General features: G+C 39.7%; 1 protein-coding gene across 1 annotated transcript in view; it reads left to right on the top strand.

Moving 5' to 3' along the window:
- The window catches only part of FURIN (furin, paired basic amino acid cleaving enzyme), a 151,859-nt gene that overhangs the window by 122,705 nt on the left and 10,930 nt on the right, over nucleotides 1-18,224 (top strand). The window contains exons 7-14 of the mRNA XM_069984155.1: nucleotides 765-853; nucleotides 2,189-2,361; nucleotides 2,713-2,925; nucleotides 5,531-5,631; nucleotides 7,537-7,640; nucleotides 9,378-9,495; nucleotides 12,338-12,517; nucleotides 15,206-15,330. Coding sequence (XP_069840256.1) covers nucleotides 765-853; nucleotides 2,189-2,361; nucleotides 2,713-2,925; nucleotides 5,531-5,631; nucleotides 7,537-7,640; nucleotides 9,378-9,495; nucleotides 12,338-12,517; nucleotides 15,206-15,330 — 1,103 coding nt within the window. The remainder of the gene's footprint in view (nucleotides 1-764; nucleotides 854-2,188; nucleotides 2,362-2,712; nucleotides 2,926-5,530; nucleotides 5,632-7,536; nucleotides 7,641-9,377; nucleotides 9,496-12,337; nucleotides 12,518-15,205; nucleotides 15,331-18,224) is intronic.

Here is an 18,224-nt window from a genome sequence, read left to right on the forward strand (position 1 = left end):
TCTATGCTTGGTTGTATTATGGTGAATGTTGCAAGTGCAGCTAATGTAGTGCTCAGCTTTGTCATCTTTAATTTAAGTATCAGATGACTTTATTTACATTTCCCTTAAAGATGGAGATGTTTGATTTGAGAATCACTTGTAGGTTACAACATGGCGAAACAGGATCCCTGAAGGGTTAAACAGCAGGATGGGCCTTATGGCACAGCAGTGTTGCTTTTGCCAAACTCATGTACTTTCAGTATTTGCCTTTCAGAGCTGTGGATCCTGTAGTGGTAGACAAATAAGGTTAATGTCCTGTCTGCACAATGCTCCACTTCATTCACCTCCGAAGAATCTGTCCTAGTCTCAATTTGGTGTGAAAGACAAGACCTAATATAGTGGCAAGAACTTACGTCCTGTCTCCCTGGAGCGGGATGGGGACTAGTGCAGACTGAAGGAATCACTGTAAACTCCTGACATTTGTGAATAGTTGAACATTTTAGGTAGCTATAAAGAGCAACAGTTCCTGGAACATATAGACTTGTATTTTTTTCACGGCTGTGACATTAGAGCATAAGCCATTTAAAAAAATTACACTATTTAATATCCTTTGATTTTTAGCTCTACGTATATTTATACTCGTGTCTTATAATATATTTTAGGAGATTAAGCTGATATGTAAAGGTAATGCTTTGTAAGGAATTAACCATTTCTGCTCAGTGCCTATTCTGTGCTTTGGAACACTGCAAATGAAGTCTTAATTGAAATGTGTGTTCTTTTTGTAGACATGGAACACGCTGTGCAGGAGAAGTGGCTGCAGTGGCCAATAATGGGATATGTGGTGTTGGAATAGCTTATAATGCCAAGATTGGAGGTAAATAAATGTATTCCTACTTTGATGTTAAAGGGATGGTTCTAAATGACTGGGTTGCCCCTGATTTGCATACATATGGGTACAAATACACATTTCTTAAGAAATTAGATTTCATCACTATTTATTTTCCCAAATATAGCGCCATAATCCTTTGCACTGTGTACAGATTGTAATCGCTCACATTAGTCCCTGTCCCTTATGGTTTTGCTTCTCTGTACATGTTCACAGCCCCAATGTCTCCCTGACACAAGGTAAAAACTACACAGACTAGCCCAATAAGCCTTATGCCCAAAGCAGTTAAGATACCTTCTAGTGCCATTAGGGGCCTCTAGTTGACTCTACACTGTTTTTGTTGTTTTTTTTTCTCCTATTATTTATTTATAACAATAGTAAAGCTGTTATATTTATGGCCCAGCGTCCATTGCAGTCATCAGTATGATTTATTGCTCATTACTTTCCTGCAAAAAGAATAAGACAATCGATATGGCGCCATTATAATGCCATTGTCTTCTGCCTAATAAAGTAATTACGTTTCTTACACTTCTCTCACTATCTGAGCTCTTAACACCAATATCCCTGCTACTATAAACACCTAACACAAAAATGTTCCTTGAATATAATCCTTTTGTTTTGCTTCTGTTCTTCCTCTTATAGCAATCAAAATTGTAAGAAATATACAAAGAATTACAAGGGTATCTTCAAAGCAGAGCTATTTTCCCCCTGGTCCTAAACCAGTCTCTGGCTTTAAGGCAACTGGCTGAAGTAGGATCCCCCCCACTGTATCGGGTGGCATTAACCCCCGTACATGGCTTCTAAAAAACTGTGTAGGGAACATGCAGAAAATCCTACAGACTGGATAACACTGCGTTACAAGTGTTCCTTGTGTTGACTTTTATAGGTTAAGTGTCCCTTTTAATGTGTTGAGCTTTGGCCCTTGGCTCCCGGCATTGTCTGTTAATTCATTTCACATAATACTATACAGGCTTATCTCATATTAACCATGCCTCTCACAAAAGAGGGCACAGGTTAACAATTCTGACTGATCAATACCACAAGGACAACACCTACATACTCTGTTATCGGTGGCACAGGCTGCAAGAACATATTGCTTTTTCATATGTGTACTTTTAAGTTGTTATAGTTACAGCCTTCTTCATTCTTAGCATGACCTTTATAGGCATTCTTGTTAATACTTTGGTTTTGATTCTTTGATTGCATAGGAGTTGTTCTCCTATTCAATGCTTTCCAATTGTACCCTTACAAACCTTGGAACTTAATAAAAATGATTGCTGGAAAAGAAAATAACCCTGACTATTGACTACATTTCATTGGTAGGTGTTCGGATGTTGGACGGTGAAGTAACTGATGCAGTTGAAGCAAGGTCTCTAGGGCTAAACCCCAACCACATTCACATCTATAGTGCCAGCTGGGGACCAGAAGACGATGGAAAAACTGTGGATGGCCCAGCCCATCTTGCAGAAGAGGCCTTCTTCAGAGGTGTCAACCAGGTATGTAAAGTTTAAAAAAAAAAAAAAAAAAAAGAATGTTTAACTTAAAAATGAGTCATTGACCTGTATTGGGTAGTGTGCTCTGTGACGTGTGCAGAGGTCCCTGTACAAAGAGGCAGTGCGCTGGCTTAATGCTATACATCCACAGGTTTTTCTTTTAATAGATTCTAAACCAGGGACGGTGAACCTTCCCTGATGGGAACTGCAGTTTTGCAAAAGCTGGAGACCTGAAACTTGCCAATCCCTGGTCTAAACCATAGTTTTCCTGGCTCTCTTTTTAGTAAACATCATCATTGAGACATTGTTTATAGCATGCTTCACTAGCATTATAAATGTCTCCCTTTCTTTCAGGGTCGTAATGGTTTGGGCTCTATATATGTATGGGCATCTGGGAACGGTGGGAGAGAACACGACAGCTGCAATTGTGATGGATACACAAACAGCATCTATACATTGTCTATTAGCAGTACCACACAGCTTGGCAATGTACCGTGGTACAGCGAGGCCTGCTCCTCTACACTGGCAACCACATACAGCAGCGGCAACCAGAATGAAAAGCAGATTGTGAGTATTGTATCTTGTGCCATTTCTCACTTTACAGTGCAATGACAGAAACCATTTTCCTTTATACTCTCCTGATTTATTCATCATGACAGACACAACCATCTCATTAGTTCGGGTCACTGTTATTAATTGATCTGCAGCACCGACCTAATTTCCATTATGTCGACTTTAGCAATTCTTTATCATATTTGTGGTTTATTATGCAAAGTACATTACGGTGGTTTCTATCTATTGAATTAAGCGGTATTCACACTATCGTTATTTTATATATTATTTTGTTTTCATAATGAGCTTTCCTGTATCACACAGGAAAAGCATTGATAAGTGTGTACTGCTTTATTTCCCCTGTGGTGGCCCTGTAGAGAAAACTAACTCAAACTGGCCTCAGGTTTCACAGCAGAGTAATACTTTGTGAGTAGCATGTTGCCAACGGCCCATTTTAATAGTGATTTTTCCCCTCTATCGACAAAGTCAAAATTTCTGTACTGGTGAATTTCTTTACTCCAAAAAGTGCAATCTACATTTTGCGTGGAGGACAGGGATCAGGCCGGTTGGTTGTAAAAAGATTGTAGTACCTACTTACACAACATACATATTGCAGGCAGGATAGTGCTGGACCATATCCATTTTCTGGCTGCTCTGTACCTAGTGTGTTCTTTTCTGTTTGCCTTGCGGCTTAAGTTGCTTTTTTAACGCTACAACATACAGCATGAACAAAGAAAGAGTGTTTGTTGTCTTTGGCTCCATTCCATGACATTTCAGGAAAAGCAAAGGGTGGTCAGTTTTTAATTCTTTTTTTATAATGTGTTTAAAATTGACCGGCTGTGAGGACCAAGAGGAGGAAGTTTTGCATACATTGGTTTTGCATCTCTTTTCTTGATCGTCTTATATATAGTGTTTGCATTTCTTCTTAGCCGTTTAATTTTTATCTGGTTTTAGATTTTTACTTGGTAAAACCTTTCCTCAATTGTAAATCCTGTCCTCAGTTTGTAGCTTCTCAGACCACTTTTTATCGCTCCAGTGTATAATGAGACATGAAGCTTTTTTGCAGATAGTTTTGTTCTACAGCTGCTATACAGCATGATGTGTCTTCATGGTTAGACTGCTAACTCATCTAGTGTAGTCTGATACTGCAGTTATACTTTTTTTTTTTTTTCTTCACCCTTACCTTCACACTGTATGTTAGCTAATGGATGGAGAGAGATAAACTGATCCTGCAGCCATACTCCACTCAGTTTGTTGCTTGTTACCAAGGGAATATATAGGTCTACATAGAAGCCATAGAAACAGAACAATAGGAACAAACTGTATGTAAAGTTCATTTTTCCTTTTAGATACAGTGGAGATTACAGAATAGCTGGAAATACATGCATTGACATCTGGAGAGATCAGACTACAATGACTGCATGTAAATGGGTATTTTGCAATTCATGGCAGTCTGCAAATTGCTACAGGGTTTTTAACTCTAGACTTCTATATATTAGGACAGGGAGAGGAATAGAAAAGTTTTGTAAGGTCACATGACTACTTGTTGGCAAAGCTTTGACACCCAAATCAATAGAAATGAGATATGTAGCTTTCAAGGTCCATTTTAACATTTCTGTTTTACTTTAGTCACTGTCAATTTTTTTTTTTTGCAAAATCAATAGTCCAGGCGATTTTTAAGAAACTTTGTAATTGGGTTTATTAGACAAATATGCCATTATCTGCATGTAAAAAGCTTTTTCCCAGGTCCCTCCCCCTCATCTCCTTTCTGTCATCCACTGCTCAAAATCAGGAAATCTCAAATGTTTTTTCATCAGTCGGATCTGTGTGCTCTATGAAGGGGGGGGGGAGGGGTAAGGAGCGAGATTAGCGGGCAGCTGAGAACAAAGGCTTGCTCAGTGGGGGAGCTCTTCACAGTGCTATTCAGAGGTCAGAGAGGTCGGTGGTGAATGTCAGAGGTGAGAGCCCGTGATGTGAATGTAAATTAACTTTGTTGTACTGTTTTTCTGCCTTTACTTTCTCTCTCCATAGGAAAACCATAAAGACAGGGGGGAGAGCTTCAAACTGCTTTTTCATGATAAAAAATCATTTTTCAGCTAATAAAACCAATTACAAAGTTTCTTAAAATTGCCTGTACTATTGATTTCTGCAATAAAAATTTTAACGACAGTGACACTTTAAGTTTTGTAAGAAAGAAAAAGAGCATCCGAACGTTCCCATCTGGTTTGGTCATCCTGTTGTATGTACTTTGCAATGTAATTTAAGGCAACAATAACAATGCTGTCACAAACCACCACAAAAACAGTTGCACAAAAATATTATGTGACCCTTTTTTAGCTGATGTTGAACTGCCGCAGTTGGTGTATATTTCAAGACATGCCAGGGCTTCAAGATTGATGTCGTAGCATTGTAGGTACCAAGATGGATAAAAAACAAATTCATAAATCCTACAGACAACCCCATAGTGTGTACCCAGCCTTGCATTTAGCTAGAATTCTTGATGGCAAATAGTATGCACCTACTGCCTGGAGATGGCAATTTTGTTAGTAGGCTGACAGCTATGTTGATTGTGCTGTGATCATGAAGGATGTTTTCTGATTCAGATCTCTTATTCCTCCAGGTAACAACTGATTTAAGACAGAAATGTACAGACACTCATACTGGAACATCCGCGTCCGCACCCCTGGCTGCAGGAATCATTGCTCTTGCTCTGGAAGCAAAGTATGTATCACAGTTTCAGGCCATTTTTATAGACCAGAGTGTCATATTGCAACTTTATGATTGTTTGTTTAGTGTTCAGTATATAGTCCGTGTACACACTTGGACAGTAAATGCTTCTGCGTTGACAAGTAAATTCAAGATGTAATTTGAACAAACTGCACAAAAGGGATGAAAACGAGGAGTGGCAGGGTACAAAGTCTGGGTACATTATGTTTTGTGGATGGATTGCAAATTGTTTTGGTCAGAGGTATATAATAACTCCTTAACTCCTTGTAGGCACATGAAAGAACAATGATATATTTTTTTAGAGTAATTGTTCTATTCAAAATCTGTATAAGATCATAGAAAGAAAAATGTGGGAAGCCCTTGGTATCGTCCCTTTAAATAAATACTGATTGGTGGTCTATAAAGGTGCGTTTACAGAGAGATTTATCTGACAGATTTTTGTAGCCAATGCCAGGAACAGACTATAAACGGAGAACAGGTCATAAAGGAAAGACTGAGATTCCTCCTCTTTTCAGATCCATTCCTGGCATTGGCTTCCAAAATCTGTCAGATAAATCTTTGTGTAAACGCACCATTAGGGCCCTTTTACACAGAAAGATTATCAGACAGATTATCTGCCAAAGATTTGAAGCCAAAACCAGGAACAGACTATAAACAGATCACGTCATACATGAAAGCATGGGATTTCTCCTTTTTTCAAATCCAGTCCTGGCTTTGGCTTCAAATCTTTGGCTGATAATCTGTCAGATAATCTTTCTGTGTAAAAGGGCTCTTAGACTGGGCCTTTAATATGCAATTATGGGAGTCTGTCTTCTGATTACCCTGATTATCAGTTGATTGAGGGAGCCACAGCCCTCCTGTGATGGCTGCGACTATACTTCTTGCTTACCAGGTACTGCAAAATATATTTGAAAAATGTCTGTACCTGATGCAGACTGTTAAGTGCATGGCAGGGGAGTACAGAGAGCCGAACCCTTACTGATCTCATATGGATAGGCCATCATTATGAAATTCCAAAAAGCACTGTTAAATTTTCTTCTAATATGCTTGTAGTTATTTAGCACCCCTCACTTTGTGGCGTAGTTATTTAGCACCCCTCACTTTGCAGCGTAGTTATTCAGCACCCCTCACTTTGCAGCGTAGTTATTTAGCACCCCTCACTTTGCAGCGTAGTTATTTAGCACCCCTCACTTTGCAGCGTAGTTATTTAGCACCCCTCACTTTGCAGCGTAGTTATTTAGCACCCCTCACTTTGCAGCGTAGTTATTTAGCACCCCTCACTTTGCAGCGTAGTTATTTAGCACCCCTCACTTTGCAGCGTAGTTATTTAGCACCCCTCACTTTGCAGCGTAGTTATTTAGCACCCCTCACTTTGCAGCGTAGTTATTTAGCACCCCTCACTTTGTCCTCTTTCTAAAAAAGAATCTGTTAGCGCTGCTCTGATCCATATAGTTGATTTCTATGTTTCTCTACCCTGTAATAAAATTGAAGTTCCGAGGGAAGCTTGATGGGTGTTAATTTGTGGTTGCCAATTCCAGTTTTCTTTATACCATAATGATCACATCATTTTGTTTTCACTTCAGCTTTTACAGTGAATTGTGAAAATGTATTTTGGAGTCTGTTGAGAATAGAAGGTTAAATATTTAAATGTCCGTCAGTGGCATTGACCATTATACATCTGTCAGATAGCGAGCAGCTTGTTATAAAGCGGGCACTACTGTTGCTATGACAACATGATTGCTATCACTTTAAAAAAATATAAAGTTGCAAACTAGTTCTAATGCACAGGCGCTTCTGTCCGGGAGGGCAGATTTATTCCTGTATAAAAATGTTTGGTTTCTGAAAGGATAATGTATTGTGGGTTTCTCCATGATGATATATACGTTCATGTTTTTGTAGTAACAATCTTACATGGCGAGATATGCAACATCTAGTGGTGCGGACCTCGAACCCATCACATCTTAACACGAATGACTGGATAACAAATGGAGTTGGTCGCAAAGGTAAAATAAGATTCACTGGTTTTGCTGCATTATTAGGCTGGGGTCACCTGTAGCATTTTGGCCATGGTTTGGAACTCGCTTTGATCAATATTTTTTGGTTCCGTAAACCTGTGGTGCATCTGGGTTTTTCTTATCTAGAAGAAGTGGTGTTAAAAAAAGCATTGTGGGACCTCACACACCAGGTCACAATGTTCTCCTAAGGTTCCTGTGATGCCACAGAAACCTGAAAAGTAACTTCGCTTGCGGCAGCCATGACTGGTTCTCAGTCACAGGAAACGGTGAGTCATGCTTGCCACACACCCTTACGCCGAGAGAGTGCTGATTGACAGTCTTAGCTCGAAAAGCCCTGCACTCAGACTTTCATTCGGGCCTATCTGACAGGTGGTGATGCAGCAGCGTGACTATAACTGCCTCTGTGAAATCACCACTAAGCTCCATTTACGTTTTCTGCAGCACAGCAGAGCTGAGGAGAACAATTTTGCAACGCTTTTCTCTTGTCCTAGTGTGTGAGGTGCCAGGGACCTGACAGGTTTCCTGTAACTCCTTGAAATTTGTGTTTTTGCCTAAAGGGTTTTGAAATTATTACAGCACACAACCCTAACTTTACCAGATATACAGCTTTAAAGAGGTTATATCCAGCATTAGAAAAATATGGCCACTTTCTTCCAGAGTCAACACAACTCTTGTCTCTAGTTCAGGTGTGAATTGCAGTTAAGCTCCATTTACTTCAATGGAACGGAGTTGTAAAGCCCCACCCAAACTAAAGACTTGTCGTGCTATCCCTGGAAAAAACGTGGTCATGTTTTTCCTAACCCTGGATAACCGCTTCAAGCCTCCACAATGGGGTTTAATACCACACAGTTTAACAAAACTATAGTTTAAACCTTAGTGTTAGATGCACATAGCAAAGAACAGCTCTTGAAACTTCTAGGCCCATGATTTTACTCCTCTGAAATAATAGTTTGGGCCTAAAGAAAATTGCGTACTAATCTGATCGATTATGCATACATATAATGAGCTTCTGAATGGCTGTCTTGTAATACTACCTTTCCCTTGTAGCCACAGCTTTAGTGCGGACATGTCTTGCTGGGTATTTTCCCCACAATTGCAGTGTGTGCTGGTAATGGATTTGGAGAGACACTGGGCCCAGATTGTGAAAGGGGTTGTTTCTGCTTATATAGCCTTTTCATCTCAGCTATATAGATTGGCTCTGTTTCATTGTCCGTACCAATCACTAATACAATGCTGTTAGCAGCTCTGGATAGAGCTGCTAAAGTTTTTCCTTACTACACTTGGTGTGCTGTTTTCTTATGGGTTTATAGAAAAAAAACTTGGTTATTTTTCGGTTCGCACTGCAGGGAGAGAGGCTGGAACTAGTCATTTGGGAGGAGCCAGCTTATAACTAGTCACAGCTCTCTGCCTGTCAGCGTGATCTGTAAGGAGGATGAACAGGCAAAGAGGCTTCTAACAGACAGAGAGCTGTGACTAGTTACAGCCCAAATGTCTAGTTCCAGACTCTCTCCCTGCAGCGCATGCCGGAATAAAACATTTTCTCCTACATACACCCTTCATCATTATATGCATTATGGTTGTGATTGGTTCCCTTTAAGGGCAATTTCCTTGTTCAGACTTGTTCTGCAAAGTTACACCTGTTATTTTCAACAACCCTGCTTGCTTTTCTTTTGCTTTACTTTTCGGCGTGTTTGCTGTTAACATTTTTGTATTTGTGTGTTATAGTGAGCCATTCGTACGGTTATGGGCTACTGGATGCTGGTGCTATGGTTGCTCTGGCTAAAAACTGGACGACCGTTGGACCACAGAGGAAATGCGTGATTACCATTCTTACAGAACCCAAGTGAGTAATGCACAGTTCTATCCTCCTCCTTTTTGAGCCATCTGGACATGCAGAAGGAAGGATTGGTTATAATAGCAATGTTACAGATCTGAATTGTAAGCACTGGCACTGCTTGTACAAATGCTGAGGATGAATCAGAGGGAGGTTTTGTAATTACAGTAGCTGTATATAAAGAAATAATTAGAGCTGTAATCCCCAACCTTTGTAATACAGGGGAATCCCTGCAGAAAAATCCTCATCCTAGAGAAGAGTTACAGTTGCTAAAGCTTTTTTTGTAAAAGTTGGAAGCTTTTGCCTTCAATGGAACACCCAAGTGCCATAGAACCATATGGAAAGCACGGCTATAAATGCAAAAATTCTAAGTTGAGGTGCTGCTGTACACTGCTGCTCCATTTATTCATGGAACAACAGTTGGCTTTCCGCTTGGGATAACCCCTAAACATCCACTCAGTCTTTTGACGGTGGTTGATGCAGGTCCTCAGTCTGCAGGGATGTCTCTTGGCATTGTTGCAGTTGTTAATTTGGGGGCAGGATGGAAAGGGGGACATATAAGTATGATCTTAAAACTTATCCCTTCTCCTGTGGTTAGGTCATCAGTGTCATGAGACAAGTCTGACAGTCGAGTGAAAAAACGTAGACATTACAGTCTATGAAGCTTTGGCTCTTCAGCTGGTTTAGGAGTGGAGCACACTGACTCTTCCCCCAGCAGCATCTCACGATCACAGCAGGTGTCAGCAGTGAGACTTACTGTAATCAATAACTTTTGATGTTTTTGATTAGATCTCAAAAGGTATTACAAATTACACTAATGCATCAGAATACCCATTTAAGGCCTTCTCAGGCCTGGACAATAAGGGACTAAGATTTGTCCTCCTGGAGTCTGCTTGGGCCCACGAGCCAATCTGTTAGTGCACTTTTGAAAAGTCACTAACATTTTTTTTTTTAATGCCAACTTTCACAGCACAGTGCTGCTCTTTTAAATATAGCTGTATTAATTTATGATGTGTGTCAAAAGATAAATTATACAGTGAATAAAATCTGGATTTTATTGTGAACTATGGAACTGTGCCTGTAACCGCAAGTACTTTATGAGCCATATTTGTTGTCTTCTGCACCTCTGAATCCCAGCACATTTGGTATGGGCCTATACATCTGTGACCCAAATTGCACAGTACAGTAGCCATGTTCATGTACATTGGCCTTTGCTTTATGGGGTCAGCAAAACCTCCTTTTGATGGTGTGTGAGTGATTTTTCCGCATGCTGCTCTGCAGACTATACCTTAATTACTGCAGCCGCTGATAGAGCCGGTGTATGAGGAGCGGGGTGGAGGTTTGTCACCACCGGCCATCTGATTGTAAGTATTGAGCTCTGCTCTCTGATTGTCGCGCCAATTAGGACGAAGCGGCAAGACGTCAATTATAATAAATGGTCTGCAAGCTGTACTATTGCTCTCAAGTACTTGGCTGGAGTGTAGAATGGATTTACAGGAAGGCTATTACCATTACCACCACTAAATCATACTCTCTATAGAGATCTGTTGAACTGATCAGAATAACATTTTCTGTCTTTTTCTGCTAGTTTACTAGATTAGAAGAATGTATCCTGTGGTTACAGAAGATAAGTCAGGTCCTGGAATCTGCTTTTCTTCTTTTTAGGTTTCAAAACCAATGAATAAAATAAAATGTGTCACTCCAAGTCTTTGCACCACTGGCTTAGCTGGCAATGCTGGAAAGAGGTGACCTTTTAAAAGATGAAGTTTAGATGTACCTATTCTGTTCTGCAATAAGCTCAACAAGTGAACAAGACTTTCATTCTTTTGGCATTTCCCAGAAAGAAGGATATATCATTTTGTAGTTTCTGTAGAAGAACACATGTAAATGGATACAGCTCCTGCTGTTTTTGCTAACGGTGCTCCTCACATAGATATAAATGTTCAGTCAGTCCTGGGAACAGACTGTGTATTACCTGGATTTGGCTCTTTGGGGGATTTAGACACACAAACTATTCACACCTCACTGGGTCAAAGCCAGAGGCTCAATGAGGCTTCTGTGCAACTGAGCATGAATGAAGCCCTGCAGGGGAAAACAGCTGCCGCTCTATCTCCTGCTCTGCTTGTGGTTGGGGTTAAGATGACTGATTCCAATAACCTTTTAAGAGTTTTTATTTTATTTCTCCCATCTGTTCCTGGAGATTTCTGCCACAGATATATGTGCCCTCTAGGCCTGCAGGAATGTTACTTTGTTCCCTGAAACCTGGTATTTGCATATTTATTTCTGAATTGCTTTGTAATACTGTAGAATATATTGGGGTTTTTTTTATCGTTTTTTCAGTTCCTGTACTTATTAAAGGATACATGCTGTAATATCATATAAAACAATGAACAGTGGGATGTGCTGGGGACACCTTGTTCTTTGGCAGGTATTACGCTTTGCTGTCTCTGGCCCAACAGCATTCTGGCAGAGTATGCCGTGTATTGGCACCAGCAGCACCTATGTGCACAGTATTGTTCTATCCACTGATTTATGTCCTGGGTCTAGATTGGTCTCTTTGTCTAGAGATGGATCAGTATCCAGAAGGGAGGATGAACCTCTGACATGTAATTGTAACTACACCCATTATGGATTTTAATCATGTGTGCTTGTTCATTCAGCCGAGTAAATTTTTTTTTTTTTTTTTTAGTTCTTATTGCATCCCAGAGCCGTATTGTGATTGATTCAAGATTCATTGTTTCTTTCAGTTAATGAGCGACTTTGATGGCAACTGACCTAAATAATTCACATTCTTTTTTTCATTTGGCAAACATAATCTCTAATTGGTATAAATAAATGTTCTGATTCCTAGGGACATAGGAAAGCGAGTGGAAGTCAGGCGAAAAGTAGAGCCCTGCATCGGGATGTCCAATTACATCAGCACTTTGGAGCATGTACAAGCCAGGCTAACCTTGTCCTACAATCGCAGAGGGGACCTCGCCATTTATCTCACCAGTCCCACAGGCACGCGCTCCTGTCTGCTGGCACCTAGGTAACCGCATTGTCAAGGCAAGATGTTTCATGGTTTGCCAGAATCACGTATAAAATATAACTTTTATTAGATATGCATTAAAAGTAAAAAATTTATTAAAACGTGTTCTACACATATGAAATAGGCACTTCACAACAGATCTAGGGCACCAGAATCACCATCCTGGGCATGCTGGGGGTAGTGAGTAATCCCTGTGGGGATGAGTGCACCTTATCTGCACTGTGAGTTTTTATCATGATGGCTGTCTTGCCAAACACTGTCAGTATATATGATTCATGCACTTGCCAGTTTTTGTGATTGTACTTGCTGTATGAGACTTTTTTTCATCTTCCAGGATTGGATGCTCCTCTAGTACTCGGCAGACATAGCTAGTATATGCATGGTTGCCGCAGAATATCGTAGAGGTTATGCATTTTACCGTATTTGCATCTGGCTTGTGACTTCATAGGATACTGGTATCCAACCTGAACCCCAAAGGACTGTCTCTGAGGGTCATTGCTATCCCTATTGGTCATACATACATTTTCTGACATATAAGACTGCAGCCATAAAAGTGTACTCCTGATTGTGTGTGGTTTGTCTGTGTTTTGGGGTTATCCTGACATGTCGCTCCAAGTGCTTATCGGAGGCCGGGCCAGGGTGAACACCCGACGCACACACAGAGTATACACACTATATATCCCCACTTGTCTCCTAACCACTTCTATATTTTTTTTCATTTATTTAAACACAACAACTCTATACAATCTCTGAACAGCAACCATTTTGTTTTGTGAAGGTCACCTGATGATCCCAGGGACATATCTGGGTGAAACGCGTAGAGACTTGGATTGAGACAGAGATACTTATTTATTGCAAATTTTTCTGAAGTCTGGTTTCATCTTTATTTGGGCTAATCTATCCCTAAGTATACCAGTCTATCAGAGGGTCAACACCCTAGATATGTTGTGAAGTGCGTATTTCATATGTGTAGAACACGTTTTAATACATTTTTTACTTTTAATGCATATCTAATAAAAGTTAGCTTTTATACATTAATCTGGGAAATTAAATATAATTAACACTTAATTAGACCGTGGTTATTGCACGCCCATACGAGGTGGTGCATCTGTGATTTCAAGATGTTTCTTGGGGCTATTATATGGCAATGTTTTTTTCATTTATCTTTTGTGTACTGTTGGTATGTGATCCACACTAAGTGATAATTTAGTTTCATTACATATCTGTACATATTGATGATTTTTATAAAGCCATTTAAATGGTTACTGTAATTCTGCTCTGCAGCAGGATAGCCTTTCAAAACTTACGCAGATACATAGTCTGCTCCTAAAGCGAGTGGTGTAAAGAACTGATGGAAGTTCTGTGTATTATACTGCAAGCCTGTGGTGCTTCAGGCAGTTCCGTAAGCTGCTCACTTTAGAAGCGCACTGTGTACCCTGAAAGAGTATCCTGCCGAGAGAGCTGGGTGATAGTCACCATTTAACCCTTAACAAGCGGCCACGTCCTCTCCTTAGCAGATCAATAATTTACATGCAGCTATGTTCTAGTTTAGCTGATTAACCCTTTACAAGCAGTTATGCCCTTCTCCAAGGGCATTGACAGATTTTGAGCTCTGATAAAATTAAATATAACCTTTAAGACTATGTTCCTACTACGTACTAATAACGACAGTTCTTTAGTGAACTGCCATTGTTTAACACTAAACCAAGGCCGTTTGTGTAAATCAAGGGCTGGAATTGGTGTTCATGAACATAAATTGTTGTATAATCAGTACTTATTGTTTGCTCTTTTATTTTCATTTATTTTGTGTTTCTCTGAATTAAAGGGGTTGTCCAACAAAAATCTTTTTCTTTCAACTCAACTGGTGTCAGAAAGTTTAGATTTGTAATTTGTTTCTCAAAAAATCTCAAGTCTTCCAGTACTTATTAGCTACTATATGTCATGCAGGAAGTGTTTTATTTTCAGTCTGACACAGTGCTCTCTGCTGATATCTTTGGCTGACAGAAACTCTGTCTCGATTTTCTATGAATCACTATAGAAAACCTCTCCTGCACTGGACAGTTCCTGTCTCGGCCAGAGATGTCAGCATGACATACAGCAGCTAATAAGTACTGGAAGACTTAAGATTTTTTAGTAGAAGCAAATTACAAATCTATATAACTTTCTGACAACAATTGATATGAAATAGAAAGATTTTCGCTGGACAACCCCTTTAAGTCCCATTAGTTAGTCTGTTTCGCTAAGATAGTGGTTGAGATGGTTGTTTATTGTTGTGTTCGTGATATTGCAGAATAGAGCCCACTATTAGCAGTCATAACCTTGTAGGCCATGAAATTATTTAAACCAACAAAATACAGCAATCGCTGAGCTCAGGGAGACCAGCGACAAAAAAATCTAATGGAGTGCTCACTGAAGAGTCTCCACTGATGCATTGCCCCCTATAAATTTAAATATGCAAAAGAAGGGTCTGTGGAGCCTCAGTTACAAGTCTCAATACATGGGAAATAGGCAGATATCCCTCCAGGGGAGGGAAGCCTATCTGGCTATTCCCGTGTTTTGAGACTCGAAACTGAGACTCCTCGGACCCTTCTTTTGCATGAAATTATTTAGATTAAGGTTCTCGGACACTTTCAGTACTTCATAGTTGTGTGTCTAGGCTAAAGGCTTCTTTTCATATCACTGCTTTAGGCCTCACGATTACTCTGGTGATGGTTTCAATGACTGGGCATTCATGACCACACATTCTTGGGATGAGGACCCTGCAGGAGAATGGGTGCTGGAGATTGAAAATGCAAGTGGCAACAATAACTACGGTAAGTTTTCTATTAAAAAGGTTAATTGCTCTGGAAAAATCACTACCTTTTTCTAATCTCTTGAGTAGATTGTGATTTTCTTTGGGTCAGGAAACTGATGTAAATTCACAGCAGGATCATTAATGTATATAACCTTTATTAATGTAGATCAAAATTACTATTGCGACCCTAATCCACCCTGTGAGCACACTCTCCCTAGCTGATTGTGAATACGTCCCTAAAAGTACAGCGCCGATCACCAGCCTGACCCTAACTCGCTCTTTTTGGCCCTACTTATATCTATTAATCCTGGTAACACATTGCTTTACCCCATATCTGTATGTATGTCAGTCTGGACGAGAAAGATAATCACACTTTATTGCCAATATTTGTAAATATCTGGATATTATATTTTACTACAGAAAGAGACTAATCATTTCTAACTCCAATGCATTTCACCCCATTTAGTAAGGGTTTATCAGGTATCTAATAGAGTATATCATAAAATAGCAGATATTCTCTTCTAGATAGTCATGATATACAACAGGCAGATAAATCCACTGTGGATCTGTGCGACAAGATACTCAGTTCCTAAAGAGAGAATACCTTTAAAGAATAGCACCACACTGTCAATGGTGAGGCATATGGACCCACATATCATGCCCCCACGCTAGTACAGATATTTTGCAACCGCACATACAATATCAAATTATGCATATAGAACCTCTGTCCCCCATACAATCGATTAATTCAAGTCTAAAAGAGCAACCTCCTTACCATACATATTGGCAAGTACTGCACGAAGTGTACTTATAGGAATTTATGCTATAAGTGTGAATCGGTGTGAATACTGTCACGACTAGACATTCAGATGATCATGCAGCAATATCCCTTATGCTCAATAGGTCAACAGCAGCACTTGTATGATGATCTGTCCAGTATATAAATACCATCCTTTCCAACCTGCACCAACAGTTGGCAATCAATGATATTTCAAAATTAACATAAAACTCTAGTTAAGAAAGTGATGAAATGGTAATTAGCTGTCCAGTGATGATTTTGGACACTAAGCCCACATGGCTGGACAGAGTGGTTTATAAGCACTGGCCTGTGATGTTCCTCAAAGGGAAAATCCTGTTTTACCTGTACTAAATGAGGAATCAAGTTGGCAGCATGAACCCCCATTGTATAGATTACGCAACAAAGTATAGGCGGAACCTAAGAATCTTTAACACTTACCCGCGAATGTATGATAAAATGTAGACTGCTGAAGGTGCTTTCACACGTTTGCCATTGATCTTTCACATCACATATCCCACATAATTTCAAGCTTTAAAAAAAAACGCACACATTTGATTCACGATGTCTGTTTTCTTGTAAAAGGTTTATGCAACCCTTTTGTTTTATCTGAGAGTGATGAAACTTTTCCAGCACTCATGGAACAAATTTCTTTGAATGTTTTTGCTGAACAAAAAATAAAACGTATTAGTGTTTCAATTCCTTGACTATCTTAGGGCAGGGACTGCTGCTTGAAAACATGTTTCCAAAAAAAGCTGACATCCCTTTGGTAAGTACATGGCAGGTTGTCAGCGCTTTACAGTGGTGATTACATGCACGCACCAGAGATAAACTGTCAGCTTTAGCCATTTGCATAGAATGAAATTTTCTAAGGCTGAAGATCTTAAACTGTTGATGTGCAGATGATAGATTTCTAGGAATATGAAAAATGAGGATGATGGTTCAGACATGAATCTTTCCAGATGTCACTTACAGATGTATCTGCATAACCTTTATTCAAAGAGCATTTCAAGCTAAGATGTATCTCAACACGTTCGGTCTCTATCCCCATATTAAACAGCATTAGTGTAGAATACAGATCAAGGGGACAATAGCTTAAAGGGAGCAGATAACAGGGTTGTATATAATGTGACTGTACAGTACTGAGTTACAATAATTATACATGATTTGTCCTCTTGTACCTTTCTCTTCTGGAGTTCCCTTCTCTATTAAAGCTGCCATTCTTCAAACCTCAGATCAGAAACTTGCCTTTCCCAAAAGTAATGTAAGCGAGCCTAAAAATCGGCAGCTAGTATTCCAACGTTACCTCCACCTGACATGTCTACAATTTGTTACTCCTTTCCTAGACCTCTTGTTTTTCATACAGTGTAGTCTTGTGTAGGAAGGATTTCTGTTTAAATTAGTATTCTCACCTTAACAAAGGTGTACTTGTAGGGCTCATAAAGTAAAATATTTTTGCAAATACATTGATTTAGCAGACTTGCCTCCTCCTGATATGCTTTTTCCCTCCTGTTGTTCACAGCTTGTTGTCTAGGTCACAGACCACTACCCTGCTCTGAAAACAGTGGTCTGGCAGATTGTGTGTGTGTGTGTGTGTGTGTGTGTGTGTGTGTGTGTGTATGTGTGTAATATATATATATATATATATATACATACAGTAGCTGTATATATAACTTGACAAGACCTACAAGTATAACTATATTAGTTGAGATGAGAATACCCCTTTAGGGTGCGTTCACACCTACAGGATCTGCAGCAGATCTGCAGCAGATTTGATGCTGTAGAATAGATTTCAAAACAATCGCGCTCCTGGTAAAACACTAAAAAACTAGAAGAATTTTTTAGTGTGCGTACTGCTGCGAGCTTAGCTAGTGGTATCTGCTTCCACTAAAAAATATAATTAATATAAGAAAAAATGCCGTGCCGCGCTTAGTACTAGTATAAAAAACAGCAATAAAAAACAGCAATAAAAAGCACCACTGTTAGTATATAGTGCGAGCAGTGTAGGGTATTGAAACCAAGACACTCACCATTGGTGCTTGTTGATGTCGGCTTGGATTTGTAGTCCTCCCCGTATATAGACCTGTGTGGCTTCCCTTGTGTGACTTCCTTTATGT

Source organism: Dendropsophus ebraccatus, chromosome 1 (assembly GCF_027789765.1).
Source record: "Dendropsophus ebraccatus isolate aDenEbr1 chromosome 1, aDenEbr1.pat, whole genome shotgun sequence".
Taxonomy (NCBI): Eukaryota; Metazoa; Chordata; class Amphibia; order Anura; family Hylidae; genus Dendropsophus; species Dendropsophus ebraccatus.